Raw genomic sequence first — 27,713 nt, forward strand, 5'->3', positions numbered from 1 at the left:
GACACAGGCTAGGCCAAGCTCAACACTGCACCTCTACGTACGAGTCACCTAGGAGTACGTGTTCCTGTAAGGCCTCATTCAGGAAGGTAATACAACGATAACAACCAACAGGGAAAAGAGGTTCTCTTCTATAATTACTACTTAACATTTGCATAAGTTTTCCAATTTTTAAGTTAAAAATGTAAGTACGGTATAGACTTTCAAAAAATTGATATAAGACCCACCCATTGTTTTTGTAATTTCCCTAACACATTTTTTTTCTGAATAGTGTTAATTTCTCCCCATTATTTTCTTACGTACATGATGCTCCATCCACCAGGACCACCATGTGGTATAACAAGTACTCCTGTGGCACCAAGCCTCTGGTTTGCCTCCATCCATGCACATGGTAGGATTATGCTCCTCCTGCTTGAAGCTAAATATGGCCATGCCACTTATTTTGGCCAATAAGATATGAACGAATATACACAATTTTGCCTAGGAGCCTTTAAGAGCTCCTGTTGGGCTTGCCACATTCCCTTTCCCAGGCCATGGCCACTAACGACATTCCACATGGTAGAGGCCCTCGGCTTGGAAGCCTGGGTAGGGACAATATAGTATAGAGTCCCCTGCCAGTCCCAGTGAGCTCCCAATAGAAAATAAGAAATCAATCTTTGATATCTTAGGCCACTGAAAATTTGAAACTATTTGTTTTCACTGCATAGCTTTACACCATCATTTTTTAGATAAGAAAACAGACTCAATGTGAAGCAACTGATTTATTTCCTGTAACCCAGGTAACAAATACCCCTCTGATGCCTGTTTTTGCCATCAAGGCATTGAAGCGGTTGCAGCCGCAATCTTCTCTCCTCTGTGTCTTCCTCCCCCAGCTCCCTGACCTGTGGGCTTATATCCTCTTCACCATTTACCTAAGGATCTTACGTGGTGCCTTGATCTCAGACCCTGAAACGCCTCTGTGAACTCCAGGAAGCATGAATGTTAGGCCTTATGAAACCAAAGAGAGCTAGGAAAGCCCAAAGAACTCTCTCCTCAACCCCCAGAGAGGATAAAAACAGAAAAAGAGACAAAAGGGGGTGTAAAACAGGGAATTCAAAGTCCCTCTAGCTTCCAACAAGCCAGCTTTAGCTTCCAAAGTCAATTGTTCAGTGATAATTTACTTAGCAGCCTCTGCGACCAAAGGCAGTTTCTTCTACTACAACTTGTAAGTTAGAGACTATTTTCTTCTCTCTACTGGACAGAGACACCCTACACAATTTCAGCTGAATGAAATAAAAATTGGTCTCAAATAATATGTTACTGCTTTTTTTTCTATCATTACAGGTAATTGCATCCAGGGTTCTTCCTCCCAGCCCATATTCAATTTTTGACTGAAGGTACAGTGCCACAAAGCCAGAAAGCCTGTGGTTGCAGTGTCTTGCCTGCCATAAATTTCTGGAGGCCATTATCATTAGGAGTCTAGATTTGTCTCACAACTACAGACTTTCAGTTTGAAAGGAAAAGAAAAAAATGATTGACATTGGATATGATGAAATTTTGTTTTTCCCAAATATCATCTGGTGCTAAATACATACCTAGAGTTTCTTCTTGAGATCTTAGCTTTCCTATCATGATGATGAAGCAAATTAAACATTCATATAAATACTTGTGTCTAGCCACATAAATTGGTGAAATTGCCTATATGCAAAAATGTGTAATAAAAACAAGCAGCATCGTCATTTCAACCACTGAGAATAAAATCCTTTAGGCTCATCCCTGCTATGGCGCAATCCAGGGATAAAGCCCTGAGTCAGCCTTGAGACAGTCTGGCCTGAGAACTTGAGCCCCTGTTGGAAAAACCCTGTGCAATGTGGTGATGCTAAGCAGCTTTATGGTTTTGTTAATGTTCTTCACCGGGTTTTATCTTACTCCACTGAGGCCACTGATCTTTAATCATCACATTAGTGTCAGCTGTCAAACCTAAGAGCATTATGAACTAGGTTCTTGGAAAATGCAATGCCATCATTAATTTGTTAACCCTTTCAACCATCCTGTGAAGGGGGTTGGTACCACTCTCTTTTAAAATATGCTAACAAGCGATGTTACCCTCCAAGGTCACACAGGATTTGTCACAACTAACACTATTCGGGGTATTTCCATCCCCTCTCTAAGTTCTTGCCCAGGTTCCCTCCCTAAGGGGAAAGTGGGCCAGCTAAACAAAGAGGCACCAGCACCAAAGGAAATGCCATTAAAGAGCAAAGCAGCTAGAGTAGTTTACCAAAGAGAAGCAGAAACGAACAGGAAAGGAATGGAATGAGGCAACCCTAACAAAAATACAAGCCGACTACATCTCAGAAAAGTTATCTCTGAAAACAACAGGAAAAGGAAAAAACTCTCTCCATTTCACTTAAGGAAAACTGTGTGTGTTCTCTTCCTGAATGCCAAGAGGTAGAAAATTCAGGAGACTTGCTTTCCAAAGATAAAGAGCTTAGTAAGTATTCCACATTACTGTTCACCGATTTCAAAGCGGTTCGTAAGCTTGTTTGACATATCTCCTTATGAAGTACTTAAAAAATGCAGTAATTTAAAATAATTGTTGGTACTAAATAAATAGCAAATATGCTGAAAGCATCAAATCAGGACTATATCTGATCTTAGCCAGTTTCCCACAGGCTGAGTCCTCACTGGGCTGTAGAATGTTGGTGCATGTCTGTGCCCCTATTCAATTTGGGAAGATAGGGGTGTGCTGTTTTCAGCCAGTAAGTTTATGGCAATTTATTATACAGCAATAGAAAATTAATACAAAAGCACTTTGTCTTCTCCATCACATGGGTATTGGGCCCTTCCCTTCATACCACTATTCTCAAAACTCTACCTACAGGTTGATGTCATGAGCATATAAAAGACACCTTCTTTTATTCAACCAGTTCCAGTGTCACCATTAATAATGATTCAACAGATGTTGCAGCTATCTTGGTAATGTCTGTTGAACATAACCACCATTTACATTTTACATTTTAATCATGGCACGATAATATTTAGAGAGCTGGTAAAACTTACTAGAGCCACACAGCATAAGTTTACACATGAATTTGCTCTTCTACAATCTGGTAAAGCCTCAAACATGAATCTTTTTTTTTTTTTTTTTTGAGACAGAGTATCGCTCTGTCGCCCGGGCTGGAGTGCAGTGGCGCAATCTCGGCTCACTGCAAGCCCCGCCTCCCGGGTTCACGCCATTCTCCTGCCTCAGCCTCCGAGTAGCTGGGACTACCGGCGCCCGCCACCGCGCCCGGCTAATTTTTTGTATTTTTTAGTAGAGACGGGGTTTCACCGTGGTCTCGATCTCCTGACCTCGTGATCCGCCCGCCTCGGCCTCCCAAAGTGCTGGCATTACAAGCGTGAGCCACCGCGCCCGGCCAAACATGAATCTTTTACCAAGGCATGTAACACCAAAGTGCAGCACAGTCATTTCACTGTTCTTATATTTTTCTTGCATAAATTTCATGTTTTTAAAGACATAAGTCTGACCTTTTTTTCACGTTCTCCTTCCTAGGTTCCAGTATATGAACTGGGAAGAAATCTCCAGTGAGAGGAGCAGAGAGTAATTTTTAAATCTACTTTGCGTAAGAACGCAAATAAGAGAGTCAGTAAATGTTCTGTGATGTGACCATTATCATCAAGGGTAAAATTAGTCATCAAAAGCTATTACATGAGGATGGCTTGACCACAGGTAAGTAAAAAAAGAGCTGAATCAATCCTTGACTTAGAGAAAAAATTTTCCATTATCCTCCTACCATCCTCTGTAAAAGCTGTCTTTGTAGGCTTAAATTTTAATAAATACCTTCCTGGTCAGTTTTTAAAATCCAAGACTACTCTACCTGCCAGCTTCCAATTAAAGGCATTCACAATTTTCTTTTTTAAAACAAATTCTCATCAATAAGAATTGCTAATGATGGCTGGCTTTGGGTGGGTATAAATTAGAAAACATGGTCACCACCATTTTGTTGTTGTTTTTAAATACAAAAATAACTATTTTCTCTTAAAAAAAAACACTGTAAAACAAAAAAAAGCACTGAAAAAGTTTCAGTTCGGAGACCACCACTGAAATATTCTAATGCTTTCTAGTTTTTCCTATCGCTATTTTATTACTTTTATAATCAGAAGGAAAATATTTTAAGTAACATTTTCATCTGAGTAAAAACTGAAAATTTTTGTCATGTATAACATCCTATAGTGAGAAAAGGCACTGGTGGCCTTGCTGAGCTACTCATTTATCTTTGGGTAATCAAGTTAATCTCCTTCAGATGCCCGTCAAATGTGAAAGTGGATGATCTTAAATACAGAGAATCCTCTCCCTCTACTCAAGCAGTCTTTGATCATGAGACATTAAAGTTTCCAAAAATTTTCCATAGGTCATTCTGGTAAGATGGCTATAGCAGCCTGGTATTAAAATTTATCTGAATTCCCACATAAAAATAAACAAAGCACTTACACAGTAAAGCCCAAAGCTTGGAGACAAGGTATGTCATTGAACAACAAAATACAAGCAGGTAAGAACAAACCAACATCATCCGTAAGATCTCAGTGGCATCAGCATGGGGAGAATCAGAGGGAAACAAGGTTGATGTATCTGAGAACTGGAAAACCCCTAAAAAACCAAAAGGAATTCACAGGAAAGTAAGGATGCCCAATTGGAGAATAGTAGCTAAAACTAGGAGGGGTTTTGCCTGACCAAAGAGTCAGTGCAAGGGGCCCACAGGAAGATTTGAAGAGGCTAACGTAGGCTAGTACCTGTGAACTTCAGAGACTGCCCTCAGGGCTGCCTTCCAGGAAGAGAAACGGCTGGGAATGGAAACAAAATTGAACAGGATGGGAATAATAGAGACAAAGGAAAGAAAAGGTCCAGATAAAAGCAGGTAAAAGGAACACAGCCAGACAGTAACAGAAAGCAGGCTGCCATTTTTGACAAGAAAACAACAGAAGGCTAGGTTCTAAACACTTTAGAAAGCCATTTTAAACCCTGCCCCCTGAAAGTTCAAGGAAATTATTTTTCACATGAAAATGAAAAACAGAAAAATACTGACATCAAATCCCATACAACGTTATACAAAATAAGGGCAGAACATCCTTATAAACCATAAAAGCATGCCACAACACAGACCAAAAACATAATCCCCCAAACAAAAACACTCCAGATAATAGCCTACTATTTCAAAATAAACTAAAAGACATGAGACAGAAAAGAACATTAGGAATTAGAAAAATTCAGAAGTGAGAAGAGTTAGAAATAAAATGAAAATGCATTTCAATAATGATGACTACACTGGAAGGCACAAGAGAAAGGCTAAAAACAACATATAATATCCCAAGACAAAAGGAAAAGAAAAAATTAAATTAAAAAAGATTTAAAATATTTAAGATAGTAACAGATAAAGATAGGCAAAGATGCTGTAACATACAAATGACAGAAGTCCTTGAAAAATCAAAGCAAAGGAAGAAAATTAATATTAACAAGGTAATTAAAAGGCCAGGCACAAGGGCTCATGCCTGTAATCCCAGCACTTTAGAAGGCCAAGGCAAGAGGATCACTTGAGCTCAGTAGTTCAAGATCAGCCTGGACAACATGGCGAAACGCCATCTCTACAGAAAATACAAAAAATTAGCTGGTAGTCTCAGCTACTTGGGAGGCTGCGGTGTGAGGACTGCTTGAGCCTGGGACGTTGAGGATGCAGTGAGTCATGATCGTGCCACCGCACTCCAGCTTGAGTGACAGAGAAAGACACTGCCTCAAAAAAAAAAAAAAAAAAAAAGGTACCCATCTGGAAGGGACCCCTCAGTAAGCACCTTGGACTTCGTAGCTTCTGGAACTCTGAGAAATAAATGTTGTTTAAGCCACAAATCTATGGCATTTGTTACAGCAGCCAGAGCAGACCAAGACAGAGTATTTGCTGATAAAGCTGTAATCTGTTTTGTGGGAATTTCTGTACCCATGTTTTATCTTAAGATTAAATATTTAAAACAAAAAACAAAAAACAAACTAAAACCCTTTCCAGATCCCTTACCTGTGCCTTGGCCAATTTCTTTTCCAGAAGGTCCCGTTCCCTCTCTGTTTGCTGGAGACGTTTATTAAGTTCCACTATATCTCCCTTTAGTGATGCCAGGGCTGCTGAATGGAGCTGTGGTAACAGAGAGGAAGAGATTAGAGTATTGTAGCAGAGATGCATTTCCTGCCATTCATTCATGCAACTAGCGTAACCAAATAAAAGGCCTATCATCCAAAAAGAAACACTTTTGAGAATGAAGGTAAGTGTTATGAGTCTTGGGGACAATGGACATAAATCAGGTGTGCTACCAGCAAGCTGGGTTATATGCTCACCCTAAATATTATGTCTGGGACATGGGACCTAATTTTGGATGGTATAATCAGGCCAGAGAACAAAACTTCTCTTTCCAACGGCTTTCCCCAAGTTACTCAGTGAGGATGAGCCTGACAGCTGAAGTGGAGCTGCCTGATTCTAATCATGAGAGGCAAGAAAATGCAGAACCATATTAATTTTCACCTTCAGAAAATATGAAAGCTGAATAGGACAATTTGGATTTTTGGAATCCAGTCATCTAAATTGCTGCATGTATGACAGGCAGACAGGCACTGAGCATTAAGGGAAAAAAAGCGGCAGAGCTCATTTTTTAGATGGTCTCCTTGTACAGTTGACCCATTTATTTTCTTGTTGGGTCTTCCCTCCTCTTTGCCTCCCCACTTCCCCCAAGAGGCTGTACTGGCCAGACAGATGCTTATGTGCTAGCAGGCCCTCTTTCAGGAGCAGCACCAGAACTCTGACAAATGATGCTGTGAAAAGACAAACCAAGGATCAACTGAGGTATCTTTCCCCAGCCATTTCTCTGGGTTAACTGGAGTTAGAAAGAATGTTCTTCAAAAGATTAACAGGAGGCCCCACGTACGTCCAGAATCTCAATCGGTTCAACTTCCAGGTTCTAAAGACTGGACTTTGGCTGCACACACACCTACCACACGTGTGCCTTCTGTGATTTTCAGGCCGACGGATGGAACTATTTTTAAGACCCGTTCAACACACTGGTCCCAAAGCAAAACCCTGAAACCTCCTTTGAAACCTTGAAACTTTCCATTCCAGGTGGCGCTCAGACCATCCCCTCGCTGAATTCCATACTACATTTGGGTGAACAACTGGAATTAGAACAAACCATCCCCTGGCTTTATAGGCTTTTTGTAGTCTTTGCCAAGAAGGATTCCAAGTAAGAAGTGAGCAAATACATTTGATCTTTAAAGACGGACACAGAACGATGGTACGTAACTCAACTTTGAAGATTCTCATTTGAGGCTTAGAAAAAAGTGCTTTTCTGCAACCTGCCCTCCACACACAGCATGTTGGCTGGCAGGCTTCAGGGTGAGGGTGGGGTGGGTGTTGAGTGAGGGAGAAGCAGATATAAGGCAGAGTGTCGGGTTTCAAAGCAGTTGTTTTTGTTAGACTCTAATAGCAGTAAATGTGACTTCACTTAATCGCATCGGAGCAGCAAACCAACAGATCAATAGCTGATTTGAAATCAGGAATGCTTAAAATTAAAAAAAGAAAATGTCAGGCAATCTGGCAGTATTTGTCTTCTGAGGTAGGGCTACGGCGGCTTGGAAAAGGTCACTGTGGGTTTCAGATACAACGTTTTGTGTGACGACTTCTCAGTACAAATACCACAGTGTTCCCGTTGTATAGTCTTGTTGAGATTGTTTTGTTTGGTGGAAGGGGAACAAATTCACTCCCTTTGACGGTTGGTTGCCCCCTCAGCCTCTGAACTGTCAGTCTGAGGATTTTTCTTCAGCATCTGACACTGTGGCATGTTACACTATTATACCAACTCTTGAGAAAGGATTTGCCACCTCACCTCCGGCGAGAAGGATAAAATACGTGAGAGCTGACATGTTCTTGAAGAAACTGAGGAGTGGGGATAAGGATGCTAGGTCTGTTAGCCTAGACTTGCTTCCTTCCTCATTATATCTCCCCTCCTACTTCTGGGGAAAAGGGCTGCTTGAAGGGGTTGGGGGAGGCCTGGAGGGAAAAGCTGAGAGAATGCTGCATGCTCCCCCACGGACTCCATGAACTGCGCCAGATGGAGACAGACACAGAGTACTTACTTCCATCACAGACTTGGAAGAGGGGTCCAGGATGGGTCACTATCATGGGGGAGAGCACTGGGCTTGGAGTGATAATACCTTCTGGCCTACCAGCTCTCCAGATTTCCAGGAAGAGATGTCAGATGCCCAAGGGGGCAGGTCCCTTCACTTCTCTGGATGGAAGGTGCCTATGTATGAGGTGAGAACAGATTCATTGAGAATCTCATGAATGCAATGGACCCTTCTACTAGGGCAGAGATGAGTTTGGGATGCATGCATATTTTCCACCCAATTATGGTGATGACACCCTCTGGAATCTATCTATCGGCCCCTCAGTAAGAAACATCTGGACTCGATGTCAGCTCTGTGACCCCACATCAGTTTCAGAGACTGTCTCATGTGTCATCATCACAGATGTCTGAATGGGGAAAAGAACCTTGGTACTGATGTCCCCCACTCCATAACTGCAGGTGAGGATCTGGAATCCAGAGACTGACTTGCTTACTCAAGGTCTCACAGTCAGCTGAGCACCAGGGCCAAGTCCACAGCACTCTTTTCTGGCTCTATGGTATTGTACATGACAGAGTTTTCAGTATGTTGCTTGGATGAAAATTTTACTTAACATATCTTCTCTGATTATAAAAGTAATAAAATTGCAACAGAAAAATAAACCAGAAAGAGCATTCTCATGTTTTAGTGATGGGCTTTGGGTGGTTTTAAGCTGTTTTTTGTTTGGGTACTTTTTGTTTCATGAGCATTTTTTCCTAAGTTATTTTTATATTAAAGACACAATAAAATAAAGTGACTGTTTTCTGGACATGCAGGCTGTAGCATAAATATTGTACAGGGTTATTTTGCTTCCTTGCTGCAGTGTGTCCACCAGCTCTTCTGATAGAAGGAAAAACTGTAACAATGAGGTAGAATAAAACATGTTTCTTACTGTTACTGACAATTACTCGGCAGAGGCTGTAACTAGAGAGAGCAGAAGATGGAGTGGGGTAAGCCACCAACCAGCCGCAAGCCACACTGCCTAGAATTGGCTGACAGACCACCCCCTGACCTCCTGGACTGAGTTGGTGAGGAGAGGAGTGGACTTCCCACCACAAGTTTGAGTGCTGGACACTCAATCTCTGTGAGTTTGAGTTCAGTGGCACTCCGTGTCCCACTGCATCACCAACTCAAGTCATCAAAAGCTGACATAACCTCCCTTCTTTTGGGGTTTCACCCATCTCTGGCTTATTGGTGGCATTCATGCAAATTCAAAAGCTAGAGTGCTTGTGAGTGATGCTACACGAAGGAATTTGTGTAGTTGTGTGTTGGCAAGCATGAAAAAATTAGTTTAGAGGTCCTTCTAGGCAGTTAAAACATTTTTACTGAAATATAGTATTTACACATATTTATGGGGTACATGTGATATTTTGATGCATGCAAACAATGTGTAATGATCAAATCAGGATATTTAAAATAAACATCACCACAGACATTTTTCATTTCCTTGCGCTAGGAACATTTCAAATCTCTTCTAGCTATTCTGAAATATACATTATTGCCAGCTATAGTAACCCTACTGTGCTACAGCAGGAGTTATTTCTTCTAACTGCATGTTTGTACCCATTAATCAACCTCTCTCTTCATCCCTCCCCCACTATCCTCACATTCTTCCCCACCTCTGGTATCTATCATTCTATTCTCTATCTCTGTGAGATCAACTTTTTTAGCTCCCACATATGAGTAAGAACATGTGATATTTGTCTTTCTGTGCCTGGCTTATTTCACTTAACATAATGACCTCCAGTTCTGTCCACATTGCTGCAAATGACAGGATTTCATTATTATGGCTGAATAATATTCCACTGTGCATATGTACCACACTCTCTATATCCATTCATCTGTTGATGCACACTTAGGTTGACTCCGTATCTTGGCTATTGTAAACAGTGCTGCAATAAACATGGGGATACAGGTGTTCCTGTAATAAGCCGAATTTCTTTCCTTTGAACAAATACCCAAGGAGTGGGACTGGATCATAGGGTAGTTCTATTTTTAGGGTTTTTTTTCTAGGAACCTCCACACTGTTTTCCAATAATGGTTGTCCTAATTTACATTCCCACTAACAGTGTATAACAGTGCCTCTGGGTAATTTTTAAAAGGACTACCAGTGGGTTTAAATCTTGGAAAGATAAATGTAATAAAGCAACCAAAATTTTCAAGTATGTATAAATGGGAAATTATATTTATGCCGCTTTTTGGGATCCCTTTAATGATATTCTGGTTTCTGAAATGGCCTCTAACTTGAGTGAGAGATTCAGACATATGAACGATGAAGTATGATGAAAAGAAAATGTTCCATGAACCAAAGAGAAAGAAAATACATGCTGTTTAGAGTCTGTGCTGGTGTCTTCCTCAACACATAGCTCTTCATACTCAGGAGTCAGATGCTGATTTTTAGCTGGTCATATTGCTGCTCAGCTAAAATATTCCAGTTCCCATCCTTCAGTGCAGTTTGAGCTAGGTATAGCCATGTGACAAAGTTCTGGCCAGTGCGATGTAAGCAGAAATACTGTGTGAGAGGTATGGGAAAATATTTTTGAGAGGCCACATCCTTTTTCCTTTCATCCATCCTTGCTGTTTGATATCTTATGTGATGGATGGAGCTCTAGCAGCCATCTTGTGCTACAAAGCTGAGACTCTAGGAAGCAGAAAGGTGCCTCAGTCCCTAGCAACTTTGTGGAGCCACCCCACCAGCTTTGGACCGCCTAACCCCAGACTTGTTACAGAACTGCAAGAAATAAACCTCTGTTGTATAAAGCGCTATGAAGTTGAGAGTTTCTGGCAAATGAAGCTGATCTAATCCTAATTCACAGAATCAGATAAACCTGGGTTCAAATCTTATCTATGCCACTTGTTGGTGGACTGTCTTTGCACAATTTAATCCCTTTTGTTGTAGGGCTGTGTCAAGACAAATGATGGCATCCAGAAAGTGACTAGCATGGTGGCTGGAACCAGGGAAGCACTCAAATGGGTTTGTTTGAAGTCAACAACCTTCTCAGGCAGACCAAGTCCCATCAGAGGTGCTAGGGACACTCGGACTGGGAAAACAGTCCTGTCCTGGAGAAGCGTATCACCTGGTGGATAGCACAGGACTAAGAAGCCAATAGCTGCATTGCCAGATTCTGCTGAAATCCTAAGGCTTAAGGAGCTGACAGCCAGGGCTCTTAGTTCTCTGTGAAATTTTAACATGAGGCCTAAATGAGGTTAGATAGGACCCTGACACTTCGTATACAAACCTGGATCTAGTGCATGAAGGATATAGATCCATACATTCCTCACATTTCTGGAGATAAAAGGCCCTAATTCCCTAGGCTGTTTTGAGCCCTGCTTCACATTCATTTTACAGTGTGTATCCAAACGAAACTAAACCACCTGGACATTTGGCTGCAAGCTGTCAAAGTGGTTATTTTTGGATAAAACATAACTTGAGTAAAATAATGTCACTGTTCAACTGACTGTAAGGACAAGCCCTCTTACCCTCTGAGAGGAAAGGTTTCCAGCCACGCTGAGCCCAGGTGAGGAGTGAGCAGTGCCCTCATGACAGACTCTCCCAGGGGTTTCTTCTGGTGAATAGACGTCTATTCCATTACATATCTGCTGTGTGACAAAAGGCTTCACACTTCATAAGGTGCCCTTGAACTCTGCAGTCCGGTGACTGATGAGAGCCCTTCCAGGAGTGTCACTGCGTATTTCTGGTTATTAGGTGCTTCTGCATTTTGCTACCACTGGCAATAAACACAGCAGACATGCCTACACTACCCAGTGCACACGGCACTCTCCAGGCACCATCTCCTCTGACCTTCATCACGCCAGGACTCTGTGGCCTAAGGGCAAGCTATGCTTCCCGATTTGCTGAGGGACAACTATTTTTTCCCATGAAACACAGTTGGTAAAAGGAATACGACTTGAATAAAATGGTGGAGAGCCTAGATTCATCTTTGTGGGACTTCAGTCTGCGCTTTGAACAGCACGGTCTTCAAAGGACCCAAAGACACGTGCAGCCACAGCTGAGGCAGAGGAATGAGTTCATCCCCACAGGCCCTATCTAGATACAGGCACCTCATGCTGCTGAGGCAACTCATGGTGCTGAGGGCTGGGCCAGTCTTTCCGGCTTTGTTGGGAAGTGAGTTCATCTGGGGTAAACTGTGCTTGTTCTCTTTCTCTTTAACTTGGTCTGGCTACTTGAAGTGCTAGTTTAACACTCACTGCCAGCATGCCTCTATTGCCTTCCCACTGAGTAATGACAGGAGTTACAGTGGTCCCCCCCTTAATGGAGGGAGATCTGCTCCAAGACCTGCAGTGGACGCCTGAAACCTCAGTTAGTACTGAACTCTATATGCACTATGTTTTTTCCTATACACACAAAGCTATGATAAAGTTTAATTCATAGTCAGAGATTCAAAATAACCAATAGAACACACCAATTATTAACAATATGCCAGCATTGCTACTCTTATGCTTCGGGCCATTATGACGTAAAATAAGGATGACTTGAACACAAGCACTGTGATGCCATGGCATTTGATGTGATAACCCAGCTGGCTAATGGGTGGGGAGCACAGACAGTGCAGATATACTGGAAAAAGGAAGGAGCCCTTCCCCAGGTCGGACAAAGCAGCCCAGCACGCAAATGCATCAGGCTACTCACAACAGCTTGCAATTTCAAACCTGCCAATTGTTTATTTTTGGAATTTTCCACTTAACATTTTCAGACCGCGGTTGACTGCAAGTAACTGACACTATGGGTAAGGGCGGACTACTGCACTATTCTGTCTTTCTAGCTGAGCCACTTGCTTTCCAGATACAAAGTATGCACAATTTTTGCTTATGTTTTAGTGATGACAATGGGTAGTGCCAACTTCTCTCATCCAGTGACCTCTTCATTAAAGGGGAAGAAATCAGAACTTAATTTCACTGAACACATATTTTTGGCAGGTTCTGCACTGCATGCTTCATACACTTTATCTGTTGCATCAGCTGCAGAGGAAAGGCAATGTCAAATCCCAATGCCAAAATCTGGGAATATTCTTGAGAATTCCAGGCCACCAGGCAGTAATAATGAAAGTAATAATATTAATAGTTACTGTTTGCTGAATATTTATGGGTATCAGGGGCTTGGGCTAGGCACATTACATGCCATATCTTATTTAACCATCACCACAATGCTGTGAGATATATGTTACTACCTCCTTCTGGCAAACGAGGAAACCAAGGCACAGAAGAGGGGTAGAAAATCAGCCGAAGTGAAGAAAACTAATAAATATTAGGCTGGTGCAAAAGTAATTGCAATGGCAAAAACCACAATTACTTTTGCGCCAACCTAATAGTACCGGAGATAATAACACAAAAGGACTCTATGCTCAAATCTTCTCCACTATGTGCATCGCTGGCACCTCCAATTCAACATGCCATGGATCTCCATTGCCTGAGGGATGTGTAAACCTGCTTGTGCCCATGTATGTGTGTGTGAGGGTGGATGTGGGGCGGAGGTGAGGTGTGTGCACAGGCAGGGCTGGAGACATGGGAGAAGCAGGGTCAGGGTTTTCGTGATGGCAGCACCCATGTGATTTTGGGTGGGAGCAGGGAGGGTGGCAGGGCAAGTCCTCCAATGCTGTGATGAAGCTTGGGACTCAGCTTGGTATAAATGTGGGTGATTCTCTTTGTCCTTTATGTGCTTTTTCATCCTCTGTAGAAGGGTTTGTATCGGATTATCTCTAAGATTCTTCTGGTTTTAAACTCGTAAGCGTGCTTGCCTGGCATGTTCACCTGTCCAGGCACCTGAGTTCTGCACTATGGGCTTTGCATGCTTTATTTGCCCACTGGTCCCAGAAAAATCTGCTGAAGCTCAAACATTTAAGGAAGCTTCACTCTATACAGAACTGTTCAGCCAAGATCTTTTCCCTAAAAATGGAATGAGTTTTCAGAATCACACATCGTCTTACCACTGGCAAGGGAATTTGAGAACATCTAGTCCAATTCCTTCATTGTAGAGAAATGAAACTGAGACTCAGAGAGGTTCAAGGTTCATCACATTCAGATTTCCTGGTTCCCTGTCCAGAGGCTACCTCTCTCCCAATGGCAGTCCAAGAGCTCGTGGGCAGTCAATAAAATGTGTATGTCCCAGCTATCCTTGGAGACAGCAAGAAACATCTGCACATGAAAAAGCAGCCTCATTCAGCTTCCCCTCCAAGACTCCACACCCAGGTGCTCTAATTCAGATACATAAAGAACAAAATGCCTGGCAAAAGGGTAGCGTTCCCTGCTAGATGGATACCATCAGGCCTGTTCAGTGACTTCTAGGACTGGAACATTACTCTTTACTACCGGAATTCCAGCTAGGGGCACCTGCTATGTAGTATTTCAAGAAATGCTGCTCATAGTCTTGAAAGTTAAAACTCATTAAATATAATCTACAAGATGTCTCATTGCATGCAAATCACTTCTGTGTGCCCTAGATCAACTCAGAAAGCAGCAGCTTTTCATCTTTCATTTTACCTGATAATTTCACTGAGAGGTCAGTGGCCCCTGAATTATTTCTTAAACTTCAGCTGAAATTCAGTTGCTCAAAACAGCATTCAAAGGCTCCTTCAACACAGCAGCGGTGGGACACCATTTATACAAGAAAGATTAACCCTACCCAAGGATGGCTGATATAGGGAACAGTGCCAGATCACAAAGCAGGCCCAGGTACTCACTGTGAAAGCTGTCATACTGGTCCCTAGGACCCACTTAAAGCCACACCACCCCTTCTTCAAATAAATGGTTAGGAAATGGCTCCCAAGGCGGGGAGGTGTCTGAGACTGACAATCAGCTTTAAAGATGACCCACAATCCCATCCCATCTGTAAACATATGCTCCCCTGAAAATAAGTCTCATCATCATAATTTTTACTGGCTAACACAACTGTTTGCTATGTGCTAGATTGCTATACTCAGCACATAACATGCATTTTCTCAACTATTCTTCACATAGCTTTATGAGATGGGTAGTGCTGTTATCTCCAATTTAAAGAGGTAGGAATTGAGACTTAGAGGTTAAGTAACTTGTCAAGCTAGTAAGTAACAGAGCTAGAATGAAAGCCCAGGTCTGTCTAACCCCAGGGTCTTGTTCATAACTACCAAGTCCCCTGCTTTGTAACAGAATATCATAGCACTTCTGAGATCCTTGCAAATACCCACGAAACTGTTGAGAAGAAAAGATCTCAGAGGGTTATTCTGTTAAGAGAAGAAAGCAGAATTAGCACAATTAGCATGGGGGATAGAGAGGTATTCATTCTTTAAAACTTTAAACATTTTGAGAAATAGAAGACCATTCAGCTGGTATCCAACCCAGGAAGGAATCAGTGAAAAATTAATCTCCAGCTATTCCCACATTCTATGTGGGAAAGTTAAAGAGGACAAAATTGTAGTATAGGTAAAATAGCCCTTACAAACACCTAACTTTGCTGCTTAAACAGTACAGAGAAGGAAAGGTTATTACCTTCAACTGTTGTGATCTTTAAAAATTAAAAATCTAAACAGAAGAATATTTTATATACCTTGTAAAAATTTCCCATACAAATATTGTAAGACAATAGTAGCTATTAAAAATAAGTTAGTATTTTCCACTAAAAAAATCCTAACATATAGTAATATTTATTTTCAAGGGAAACGAAAATTATGTGGTTATACAAGGGTTTTTGGAAAGAAACACAGACAAAATATAGACACTGCAGTAAGCTAGCTGCACCAACTTAAATTTCAAGGTGGGTTGCATCCTAATGACACATCATGAAGGAGATGAAGATGTAACAATTAAATCCAGCTAATCAGAGGACATGAATATTTCAGTGCACGCTAAATACTGATGTGATCCCCCAGGCGGAAACTCCCACAGAGAATTCTATGAACATGAATAAAAGGGTTCTCTGACAAGGTCTGCATTGTTCATAAATTTTTATATTGATCCAATTTAGCAGGTATTGAATTCCCCATTCTAGAGAAACCAAGTACCTTTAATGGTGAAACAGTCAATAAACTCCACAGATCAGGAAAGGCCAAAGTATTTTTACAGCAATGGTTGAAGTGCTCTGAAGAGACCCTACATTTTAATGCATTAAGGACAATACTTTTTGTCTGGGAAAGTAAATGGAGGTTTAGATTTATGTGTGTGTGTGTGCGTGTTTACACACACCCATACGCACACAGACATACAATTACCAACATATACACATACAGAGTATATATAAAACTCAAGGCACATGCTTCCAGACTTTTAATTCAAGTATAAGAGTTAGCTAAGATGTCAGCTATTTAGATACTCAATACAATCATTTTTAAATGCATTCCCATCTTTTAAAATATACTTTAATATGCATTATTTCATTTAAAGAAAATCAGTTTTAAAATGCTTGATGCCATGGCATGCTCCGTTTCAGGGAAGGCCCAGGCAGGCCCTGGCTTGTCTTGCCTCACCACAGGGCTGCTGACGGATGGGCCATTTACTGCTTGCTGGTACATCTAATCCAAAGCACCAGGAGAGGAGAGAGGAGACACATTTCAAATCTGCTTCGTGTTCCCTCTCTGATGGGGCTCTGCTGACTGCTGCAGAGAACAGTGTTTTTAGATAGAAAGAAGGAATGGCTTTTAGGTCTGAATCTTCTTTCCTTTCCAAATCACTCTAACCCAGCCAACAGCAGTCCCAACTCGGATCACTTTGTTCCCAGAAAATGAAAAAAATGGGAAAGAGATTAGGTAGTAAGAAAACAACATGAAAAAACAGTTTCATGGTTAAGGACATAGGTTTTGTCAAAATGCAAAAACAAAATACCCTGGACTTGAGTATTAGTTCAGCTTTGGGTAACTCGTCTAACTTTTCTAAGCCTCAGTCTACTCATCTTTAAAATGGGAACAACACCCACTCATTCTAGTTGAGAAGATTAGATGAAATATTTCAGGCAAATCACTTAACCACAATATCAGCTGGCAGAGTGTTAGCCACAAGGATCGTTGCAATCTTTTTTTTTTTTTTCCCTGAGACATGGTCTCACTCTGTCACCCAGGTTAGAATGCAGTGGCAAGAACACGACTCACTGCAGCCTCGATCTCCCAGGCTCAAGTCATCTTCCCACCTCAGCCTCTCCAGTGACTGGGACCACAGTCGGGCACCACCACGTCCAACTGATTTTGTTGTTGTTGTTGTTGTTGTAGAGACAGGGTATCACCATGTTTCCCAGGCTGGTCTCAAACTCCTGGGCTCAAGTGATTCTCCCACCTTAGCCTCTCAAAGTGCTGGGATTACAAGCTAGAGCCACCGTGCCTTGGTCCACTGCCACCTTACTGACCACAATTATCATATGCCACCTCTTCTGCCTGCTAAAAAGTGTCGAAATAAAATCAGGCTTTGAAAACAGTGGTACGTTACTATCCTATCTCATTTTCACAAGTCCTGATTAAGCAATCAGAACGATTCAACACATTGGAGCCTAGATCACATTAATCAGAGAAATCTAGACTCTGCCTTTCAACATGTGTAATTGAATCAGCTGCTCCCTGCACCCAGGCTGGGCCAGCAGGTAAGCAGGCAAACACATTCATCCCAAACAGCCTGGAAACTGGAGTAGCCTCACGCCCGCTTTGTACCCTCTGCCTCCTGGGTCCTCATATCATTCAGGTAAGAGACAGTCGAGAACCAAGCGGGACATACATAATGACCCCAAAATCAATTTCCATAAAAATGCATCTCAATAGTACAAAAGAGAGGACCAAAGAAGTTATTGTAAGCAAGGACACACACAAAGGTCATCTATTCATGATAGAAAAACAACAAAAAATAATAAGTTTTTGAATAAATTGTGTGGCAGGAATAGAATACTAAGTTGTCACCAAAACAGAGAAATATACAATTAACTTAGCAATCATTATTTCCCACATGTATGACTCATTTCCTAAGTTCTTTCATGTTGGTTTCCAATTGTCCCCCACAGACCACCTATTCTCCCTCATCCACTTTCTCTTTCCTCCTTTTTTTCATAACCCTTACTATGACCTGACATCATATCCTAACATTTTTTTTTTGTTGACTCACTGCCCCCATAAAATTATGAGTTCCAAGAAGGCAGGGATGTCAAGAGGCTGGGGAAATAGCTCATGAACAAGAAGAACTGTGCCTGGCACATGGTAGAATTTCACACAGTATTTGTTGAACAGGTAAAGTTAGCAAATTAGAAAATACAGATAAAGGAGCATTATCCTTATCTCTTCCCACCACCACTATGAGATGATATCACCTGCAAATATCTGTCAGACATTTCTGTACATGTAACTACACTTAAGATAGTTTATGCAAAACAATTTTTAATATAGTACTATTTTTGGCCACAATATCTAACTAGAAAGAAGTCCAAAAATACATGTACCAAAACGTTAACAGCATCCCCAGGTAATCTCTGTGTAGTGTGATTACAGATGATTTTCTTTCTTAGGTTTATTGTATTTTTTCTATAATAAACATATATTAGTATTATACAATTTTTAAGTGTTTTCTTGACCCTATTTACAAAGTCTTATGAAGAATACAAATAAATAGGTAATCCTTGCTCTCAACAAGCTCCCAGTGTATTCAGAGAGATAAACTACGGATTTTCCAAATCTAGGAGTTGGAAAGATCATTAACTGTCCTCTTATCCAACAGTCCAGCCAGTGCCAGAATCCTGTCTACAGTGTTGCCTGCAGGTGGTCACTATGTCTATGTGATAAAAAGCTCGGCAACTCCTCAGACAGCCAAGCCTGCTCACTGTTGGATAGCTACTGGCATTTGCAAGTTTTACCTTACATAGCAACTCTGAAATTGCCTCCTTGCAACTTGTCCCATTGGTCTAGTTCCATAAGTAGGATAAAATTAGCTCTCTTCTATACTCCAAATTCTCCAAGTAATTCACTCTATCAGTAAGATCCTTCCTAAATCATCAAACCTCCAGAACAATCCTTGATCGCCCAGGGGCCCCTAGGATGTCAATGTTCCTTTTGGTAAATGGTAGCCAGGACCAAGCACAGAACTACAGATGAATTCTGCCTAGCACATTCTTACGTGCCGATCACTTTACAGGAGTTTTCATAGAATTCTCACAGTAAACCGAGATAGGTGCTACAATGAACTCATTTCACAGATAAGGAAACTGAGGCACAGTCCGTTTTCTAGTACTTGAAACCACAAACTTCCAAGCTGACCTGTCACATTTACCACGGGTATCCAGGGTCACACATTTTGAGATCCCATATCTGGTGTGGGCTAAGGGAGAGGGCCTGAGGACTCAAGACTGCAGACTTGGATGGTGCTCAGCACCAGATGGTTTATAGCAGTGCTGCTCAAATTACAAAGGCCATTGGTACCAGAGGGAGTTTCAGTGGGATCCCCATGCTTGCTCTGACAGTGCCCGGCACCAGAGGTAAGAAGCTCCCCTGTATAGGTAAAGGGCAGCCTGAACTCTGTAGCCAAAAAGGCGCTGTTCTACCCAAAAAGACCTTGTTCCTGCAAGTGAGCCATGAACCTACACAAGCTGATGCACCTCCTGCACCCCACCCCATCTGCCAACATTAGCCTGGCCAGGGCCTGTGAGTGTTTTGCAATCCTTTGCCAAATCAAAGATGTCAGAATTGCAGATAAAAGCTACAACACAATGCAAGTCAACCACAGACCAGAATGAAATCTGGTGGTTTGAGTCTAGCTTGACAGCATTCCAGCTCTATTCCTGTAAGGAGCTGCTTCTCCCTCAAAAGCAGCCTGTTCTCCTACTTTGTCTCTAGAAACCACAACATACTAGTAATTTGGACAGGTATGCAACAGCTCAGCATTATCTTAATATAAAAAGCCTCCCTGTTTCTTCCCCCTACCTACAAGAAACACCAACATTTTATCACATATTGTCTTGCCAGTTCTCTTACGAACTGACTTATTCCTTTTTTGTCCCCTTAATTTCATGGGCTAATTCTGAAATTAATAAAGTAAGGCAGGGGTAGCGGCATTACTGGCTGCAGATGGGATAGCTAAGGACAGTGCAAGGTCTCCTGCATCGGCACTCACCTCTACCCTTCTGCCATTACACGGACTCTGTGACACCCTTGAAAGAGAAGGCAGCAGGAAGAATAAAGAGGAGGCTACCGTGATGGGCTGATAAAAGAAACGTTTCTTTGGGGTTTACGTATATTGGTTGTTTCTGACTTTCTCTAAATGGTAGGAGCCCCCAACCCAGCGGCACCATCTTCCAACCTGTAACCACCCAATAAATCCATATTAGGTTCCAGACCTAATGGTAATAGAAACAGCTTGGTTGCTGAGGGAGGTGGGGAGCTTTTGGGTAATCACAAATAGCACACAGCTTCCTAGAAGTAAGGCCTCTTTCATCATACATTTTTGGGAATGACATTGCTTTCTGCCCCCAACACATACATTCATTTGCAAGCTAAATTTCTCCTGTGCTTATTAAGAAGGGTGGGAGGGGGCAGGGAATGAGAGCTACATATTTTCCCAAGCTCATGAAGCCCAGCCTAATCATTACTTCAAACATGCCACAGCAAAAGAAGTGACATCTAATCCTTGATTTTCTTGTCATGTCTACCATTCCCCCACCTCCTTGTAGACATAGCACTAGGATGCAAACAGAAAAATTCCCTAAAGCTGCCTTATTTTGTTTCCTGAAAGCAGAAAGGCAGTGGGCAAAGAAACTATGAAAGACTCCTAGGCTGTTTAGGAGTGACACATTCCCAACATAGATAAAAATATCGAAAGAAAGTCTAAGTCTGGCAGTGACTAGAAATACTGCCATTTTTAACAATACAAAAACTAAAATTTACCAAAACACTTAAAGTCAAGCCCCACTACTAAAGAAGTTTACACTGACCATCATTAGGCATGGGACCAAGTACAGCAGTGGAAAAAATGTTGAGTAAGCTTTTGCCTGATATTCAGATAGAGTGTCCTAAGAGTCCTGGCATGAGCTGCCCTGTGAGGTCAAAATTCTGCAATGCTAATCTTGGAACAGTGTAGGTGATAATACAGTTTAAATGCAAACATCACTCTGAGATGGATAAACAGGACTATAAGATTCGAAGACTCTGAGTCTTTGTGATAGAGTTTAAATGCAAACATCACTTGAGATGAATAAACAGGACTATAAGATCCGAAGACTCTGTGAGTCTTCCTATCACCCTCAATACAGGGCAACATTTATTTAAAAAAAAAAAAAAGCTTAGTTTTGGGCTCTCAGAAAAATATCACAAATTTGAAATGGGATGATTTAGCTCAGAGGTAAGGAGAACAGAGGCAAATTAGCAGTAGTTGCCAAGCATATGATGAACTCTTAGATTGCAGGGACTCACCAGGATATGCAGCAAGAGATAATGGGTTTACATTTCAGCATGAGGGATTCAGGCTTGCTCTAAACGTCTTTCCTGACAGTGAAGCTTGTTATGTCTTACAAGGTACAGCGACGGCTGTGGAATTACTCTCCCGGAAAACCTTTCCAGATAGGGGCGAGTCTCATCTCTCTGGGATAATGTGGGTGCAGCCCTGCCTGGGAGTTTGGTCGGCAGCCTCTCAAGATTCATTCCAGTCTGATGATTCTCTCATTTTATATCAATAGATGCGCTGGGGCAAAAAAGGTGAGTCAACACACACAGAACAGTTATGGACGGCATTTCTTTTCATGTGGCAAAGGAAAACAGTGGTTATTCCAAAGGAAGCACAGGAACCTCAAAGCTAGCTTTTCGTTTTATTTTCTTAAATCCTGGCAATTGTGACTCATAACACAGAGCAACATTTACAGAAGTGTGAAATTTGTGCACTGCATTCCCTGATGTGCTTCAGCCTGGGAGCTATGGCATTTACACACCTGCAGGGCCGAGGGCTACCCAGAAAAGTGACTTAAATAGAAGTGGAAATTTATTTAAAGTGATTGATACATAAAGGAACAGCTTCCTCATCCCCAAAATAACAGGCTAGAGTGAAAAAGGGAAAGAGACTCACCACTTTAAATTTTAACTTCAACAGACTGAAACTGTCTAGACTTTTAAAACAATTTTTTTCTGGGGCAGAGAAACATGACCTACAACCACCACCTTCCCCTTTCAATAACTATCTTTATTTTCGAGACAGGGTCTCTCTGTCACCCAGCCTGGAGTGCAGTGGCATCATCAAGGCTCACTGCAGCCTTGACCTTATAGGCTCAAGCAATTCTCCCACCTCAGCTTCCCAAGTAGCAGGGACTACAGGTGTGTGCCACCATGCCCGACTAATTTTTAAATTTTTTGCAGAGTTAAGGTCTTGCTATGTTGCCCAGACTGGTCGTGAACTCTTAGGCTTAAGCAGTCCTCCTACCCAGCCTCTCAAAGTGCTGGAATTATAGGTGTGACCCACCACAACCAGTCAATAACTATCCTTAAAAGAAATCAAAATTATTCAAAAATTACCTGCAGTCTTGGGATTTTAAACATTAACAACTGAACCTACCTCATTTCAGATATCACATTTTTGGGAGGCAACAGTTTTATGTCTGTGAAGAAAAAGTGCAAACATAGCAAATCATTTCCTAGGGAAACACACAGCCTTTGACTATCCTTATAAAGCAACAAAGTTATGCTGGATTTTCTTATATACCTAGTGCAATATTAAACCAAGGGCATGCCACAACAAGCCTATTTGGAGCTTTATATACACTGCACATGCTTGTGGAAACATGGCAACTTAGAGAGCCATAAAGAATTCATAACTTACATATGGAACATTAAAATTTTGATGAAAATGTGCCCTTTTCCAGATAAATGCCAGATGTTAAGAGTACCTTCATATCCATTCAGACAAGTGCTTTAACATGATTCAGTTCTTTGAAACCTCCTGAAAAAATATACTTGCACTTCTTTCCCCCATTACATTTATGGAGAAAGATTTTCACATACTTTTTATTAAAAACTTGACTAAGAAAAGATGAGCTGTGCTGCGTAAGTTAAATGATTTCCATAGAAATACATTATTAGAGTATACAAAAGGATAAATCTATGCCATGAAAGAATAATACAAAGCAGCCTCTTTCTACGGTGAGTTCAAATTCCAGAATCTACCACAGGCACAAAACCCTTGTGGTTTACAGAATTCTGAATCTCGTAGTTTGAACAATGGGTGCAGGCCATAGCAACTGAGTTTTTCGCCATGTCTGTTTTTTTAATTAAGCCCTCCTAGTGGGTGCTGTTGGGGGGAAAACAGGGGCAACAGATCTGAGACAGGCAGCAGAGAATGGGGCAGGGGCAACAGACTAGTCCACAAGGCTAATTCTATTTTACCCCTGAAGTCTATAAAGCACAAAGACTCTCTAAATTCAGGCTTGACTAGTAGAAAGCAATAGCTTAGGCAGGCATCAGCCCCCATGATATCCACCAACTCTCTTGCAGGCATCCAACAGACACAATCGGTGGATATAAAGACTGTATTAGCTAAGCAAACAGCTTTAAGACAAGCCCTCTGTGCCTCCCCATCACCAATCCCCAGCCCCAGAGCAGCCTGAATGCCTCCCTTAAAGAAATCTTGAAACTCCCACCGTCCCAGACTCCCTGCCCTCTGTCCTAGGAAGACAGAAAGAAGGGACACTGATTTGCATTGCTCTTGCTGTTTTATAGGTAAGATGGGAGGAGAAAAAGGGGAAAAGAATCCAAAGAGTAGGGGGAAGAGGGAAATAGAATGGATAGGCTGTATACATGGAGATAACCATTAATTCTAAAGGAAGCCAAGAAACCCAGAAGGAGAAAGGAAAATAAAAATAAGCAAATTAACATTATAGGTCTTTATAAAAGTCTTTTTGAAAGACTTTCCTCTGCAGGACCATTCCTACACTCAAATGTGTCAAAGCCTTAATCTTGCATAGTCTCCTGTAATGCCACCCCACACCCTATAATCAGCATGGACCAGCAAGGCCAAGCACACCAAGGAATGCTGATGTTTAGATAACTGGGTGGAGATGAGGTGTGGACTGAGAAACAAGTAAAGGTTGTTCTTGAAAAAATGTTCTCTAATTAAGACCCAGTCAAACTGCTCGGGTGTGGTGCCAAGGGGGTTAATGTACAAATTCAGAAACTCTATATGGGGTCACATTCTGGCCATGGGGAGACACAAGGGTAGGTTTCTTAAAATGCATTGACTTGACCTCTTCCCCAAGAGCAGTCACCTTTTGAACTGCTGTGGGATGACCTGGGAAAAAAACAGAAAGCTCTGCAATCAGGCACTCTGTGTGAGTGTTTGTAGGCAACAATCAGAGGGCTGTCTAGAAAACAAAATGCCTCATTTCTTTAATAGTAGCTATTCAGGCAGCAAGAGGCAATTTAAAGACTGGCCAGCAAAGTGCACTGTTTGGGAGATCGGCATAAATGATAACATTTCTATTCTACTCCAGCTTTTATGCATTGCTCAACTTCACATTGTTTAAATAAAGTGCTTCCTTCTGGGGATGGCAAGTACATGATACCTCAGCTACAGCTACTATGGTAGAATTAGATAGATATACCCCACACATCTAAGCTCCAGTACAAAATTCTTAGGGATTTTTAGTAAGATGCACAAATGAGTATTTTTAAGCACAAAGTCATGGGCAGGTCTGGTCTTCATAGAAAGAAGCTTGACCATTGATGATAGTGTCTTAATCTAAATTTCTTTTTTCTTCTTTACAGCACCTACTTCTTTTAAACAAGGACAGATGGAGCCATAAGGTGCTAACTGGTCCCTTTACTCCTTTCACTTTTTTATCCTTTTCTTCAATGGACTTTACTTCTAATCCATGGCAGAATCATCCTCTCCTTGTAGAAATGGGCAGTATACCATATTCCTACCTCCTTAGGCAAGAAGGGACATTTCCAAAATTTTCTGATAAACCACAACTGCATGAATGGTGGGAAGCTTGGATGCTTTTTATTTCTGTGGCATCATTAAAGTACCACAGTACCCAGCCTTTGCTATGCACACCCACCCACGTCCCTATCTGCTTGGGGGAAGCTAATATTTACTCTACCCACTTCCTAGGGATACTGGGATCTGGGGGCATTCCTGTAAATGTTGTTTGTTAAAAGCACTACAAAAATGTTACAGTTCAAGGTAGTATTTACTGACTTTTATATATAACTCTCCTTACTGGTGTTCTTAAAATTCATCTCTAACATACTTTATTATGTTTGCCTCTGTTTATAAAATTTGACAAGAAGTTATAGACTTTTCATGATGTGGTCAGTAGTTACAGTATAAGCAAGCAACTCATATGTTTTGCTCCCAGAAAAGAGCCCTTAGGAATACTTATCTCTAAGGACAAGGCTTGAAATCTAAGAGTCAGATCCAAGTGTTGCCAGATGGCTGGCAATACCTTTAAGCTGAAGAGTGGGTGTTTGGCTCCCACACTGGGTGTTCTGCATCCAGAACTGAGACTCTGTGGAAGCACCGAGTATGTGCGTCCCTAAAGCTTTGGCTTCAATGGCTCTCCTGAACCATTTCTATTTGTCAAAGGCATTTGACCATGTCCTGGCACTTCACTCAGATATCTGCCCTCTGCACAAAACTTTTGATCACAACTGCCTACATCCACAAGAAAGCTCCTGAGTCAAGTTTAGCAGAATGTTATCACAGCATGGTGCAAGATAATTTCCCATCAGACAGGCAGCCGTTCTCGTGAACCCAAAGACTATAGGAGGAAGCATAGAAAATAGAGCTGTTTCATCACTTGGGTACTTATGAGCTTACATCTCTGCCCCAAAATGTATTAAGCTTCAGTCCGGCAATTACCTAACAAGGGTAAAAATGCACAGAGACAAGCAGAAGGCGGAAACCTCTTATTTTTTAATTTTTGAGACAGAGTGTCATTCTGTTGCCTAGGCTAGAGTGTAGTGCCATGACTCGGCTAACTGCAATCTCTGTCTCCTGGGTTCAAGCTATTCTGGTGCCTCAGCCTCCCCAGTAGCTAGGACTACAGGCACGCGCTATTACACCTGGCTGACTTTTGTATTTTTAATAGAGACAGGGTTTCACCACGTTGCCCAGGCTGGTCTTGAACTCCTGGCCTCAAGTGATCAGCCCATCTTGGCCTCCCGAAATGCTGAGATTACAGGCATGAGCCACCGCGCCTGGCCCTGGAAAGCGGAAACCTCTTTAACCCAGAAAATCTAATTGGTGGCTCTGTGGCCTGTATCATTTCACAGGTGGTTACTGGGCAGCCTCCAAGAACGGAAGCAGCGTGGCAAGGGAATTCTCCAGAATCTGTGAGGTTTCTAGCTACAAAGAGCTTCAGTGATACCTGCTTTTCACCAGCAAGTCCTGGAACTCATCAGTAACTGACCCTACTACATGAGTCCCTACCTAAGGAAGGCCCTCCTTTCCCACCCTCATGATCCATCTCCCACGGTTCTTAGCAAACCATCAGTGCCATGTTTTGACCAAGAAAAAGTAAAATGGAAAGCTATCCAAATGTTGACTGACTTCAGGTACTACGGGAGCACTGGAGGGGAAAAGAACTATTATTTAGGAGAAGGATTCTATATGAGAACAGGTAGGACCCTTTTCTCCAACTCTAGCAGTGGAAGAGAAAAGAGACACATACCAATGGACAGTTCATACCCAATAGACACAATTCAGCTCACACAATCCAGGCACCTGACTTAATATTGATCAAGTCTCACTGATCACTTAAGACAGGATTCAGAGGTAACAGCAATGTTTTTGTCTGTCTGAACACAAAACAACTCAACGAAGGGTCTCAGACATCAAACTCTCACCTCTTTAAGGTTATTTAACAGCCTAGGCAAAATTTTGGAGGTTAGAACCACTATTCGGCTGCTTTAGCAATTCATTTGCGTAGAGAACAAGGTTCATTTTCCCTTCTCACTATACTTGGTCAGCCTCAAGTTGCTATTTCCTACAGATTTACAGCTGAAAATTCTACTCTTCCATGCACATCCTCTTCTTCTAAGTAACCTCGTTTGACTAAAAAGGCTTTGGGGAGGCGAATGTGAAATGTTCTTTCCCCACCTCTTACACACTTTGACGTCACACAGAACAAACCAGGTGACGAGAAAGACTCCACCCATGGCCATCTGTCCATCTTAACACAATTACCTATGAGCTGGGTGTACCATAACTTAGCCAACAGCCAATTATAGAATGTGTAACCAATTTTCCTTGTTGTATATTGCTACAATGAAGAAACTTAGAAGAAATTCCTGGAAATAGAATTAATTATCTGGCCAAGGCTTCTGACTGTGAAATTGCCTTCTACCAAAAGCTACTGCAATATATATTTCTCCCAGCTGTATCTATTTCACTTTACTCCTAACATGTGTAGATATATCACTTACATATTTTTTTTTTGCCAATTTGATTCCAAAATAGTCTTCGTTTTCTTGATTATTTGAGGATAAACTTTTTGTCATAAGTCTAGTGGACACATGAATTTGTTTTTTAATTGCCTGTTTATGTTCTTTGCCTGTTTTGACAGGATGATTTTTTAGAGTTTGATGTGTATAACAGATATTAACCTTTCACCAAA

At 41.6% G+C, this 27,713-nt stretch overlaps 1 protein-coding gene across 3 annotated transcripts in view; it reads right to left on the reverse strand.

Moving 5' to 3' along the window:
- Nucleotides 1-27,713, reverse strand: part of MCC (MCC regulator of WNT signaling pathway) — a 470,217-nt gene that overhangs the window by 124,371 nt on the left and 318,133 nt on the right. For 2 of the 3 annotated variants that reach the window (XM_055298398.2, XM_063612914.1), the window contains one exon: nucleotides 6,039-6,152. In XM_055298398.2, the coding sequence (XP_055154373.1) occupies nucleotides 6,039-6,152 (114 nt within the window). Of the gene's footprint in view, nucleotides 1-6,038; nucleotides 6,175-9,945; nucleotides 9,981-27,713 lie in introns of those variants that run through there. The other variant, XM_055298399.2, reaches the window with a different exon arrangement.

The sequence above is a fragment of the Symphalangus syndactylus genome, chromosome 11 (assembly GCF_028878055.3).
Source record: "Symphalangus syndactylus isolate Jambi chromosome 11, NHGRI_mSymSyn1-v2.1_pri, whole genome shotgun sequence".
In the NCBI taxonomy this organism is placed as follows: domain Eukaryota; kingdom Metazoa; phylum Chordata; class Mammalia; order Primates; family Hylobatidae; genus Symphalangus; species Symphalangus syndactylus.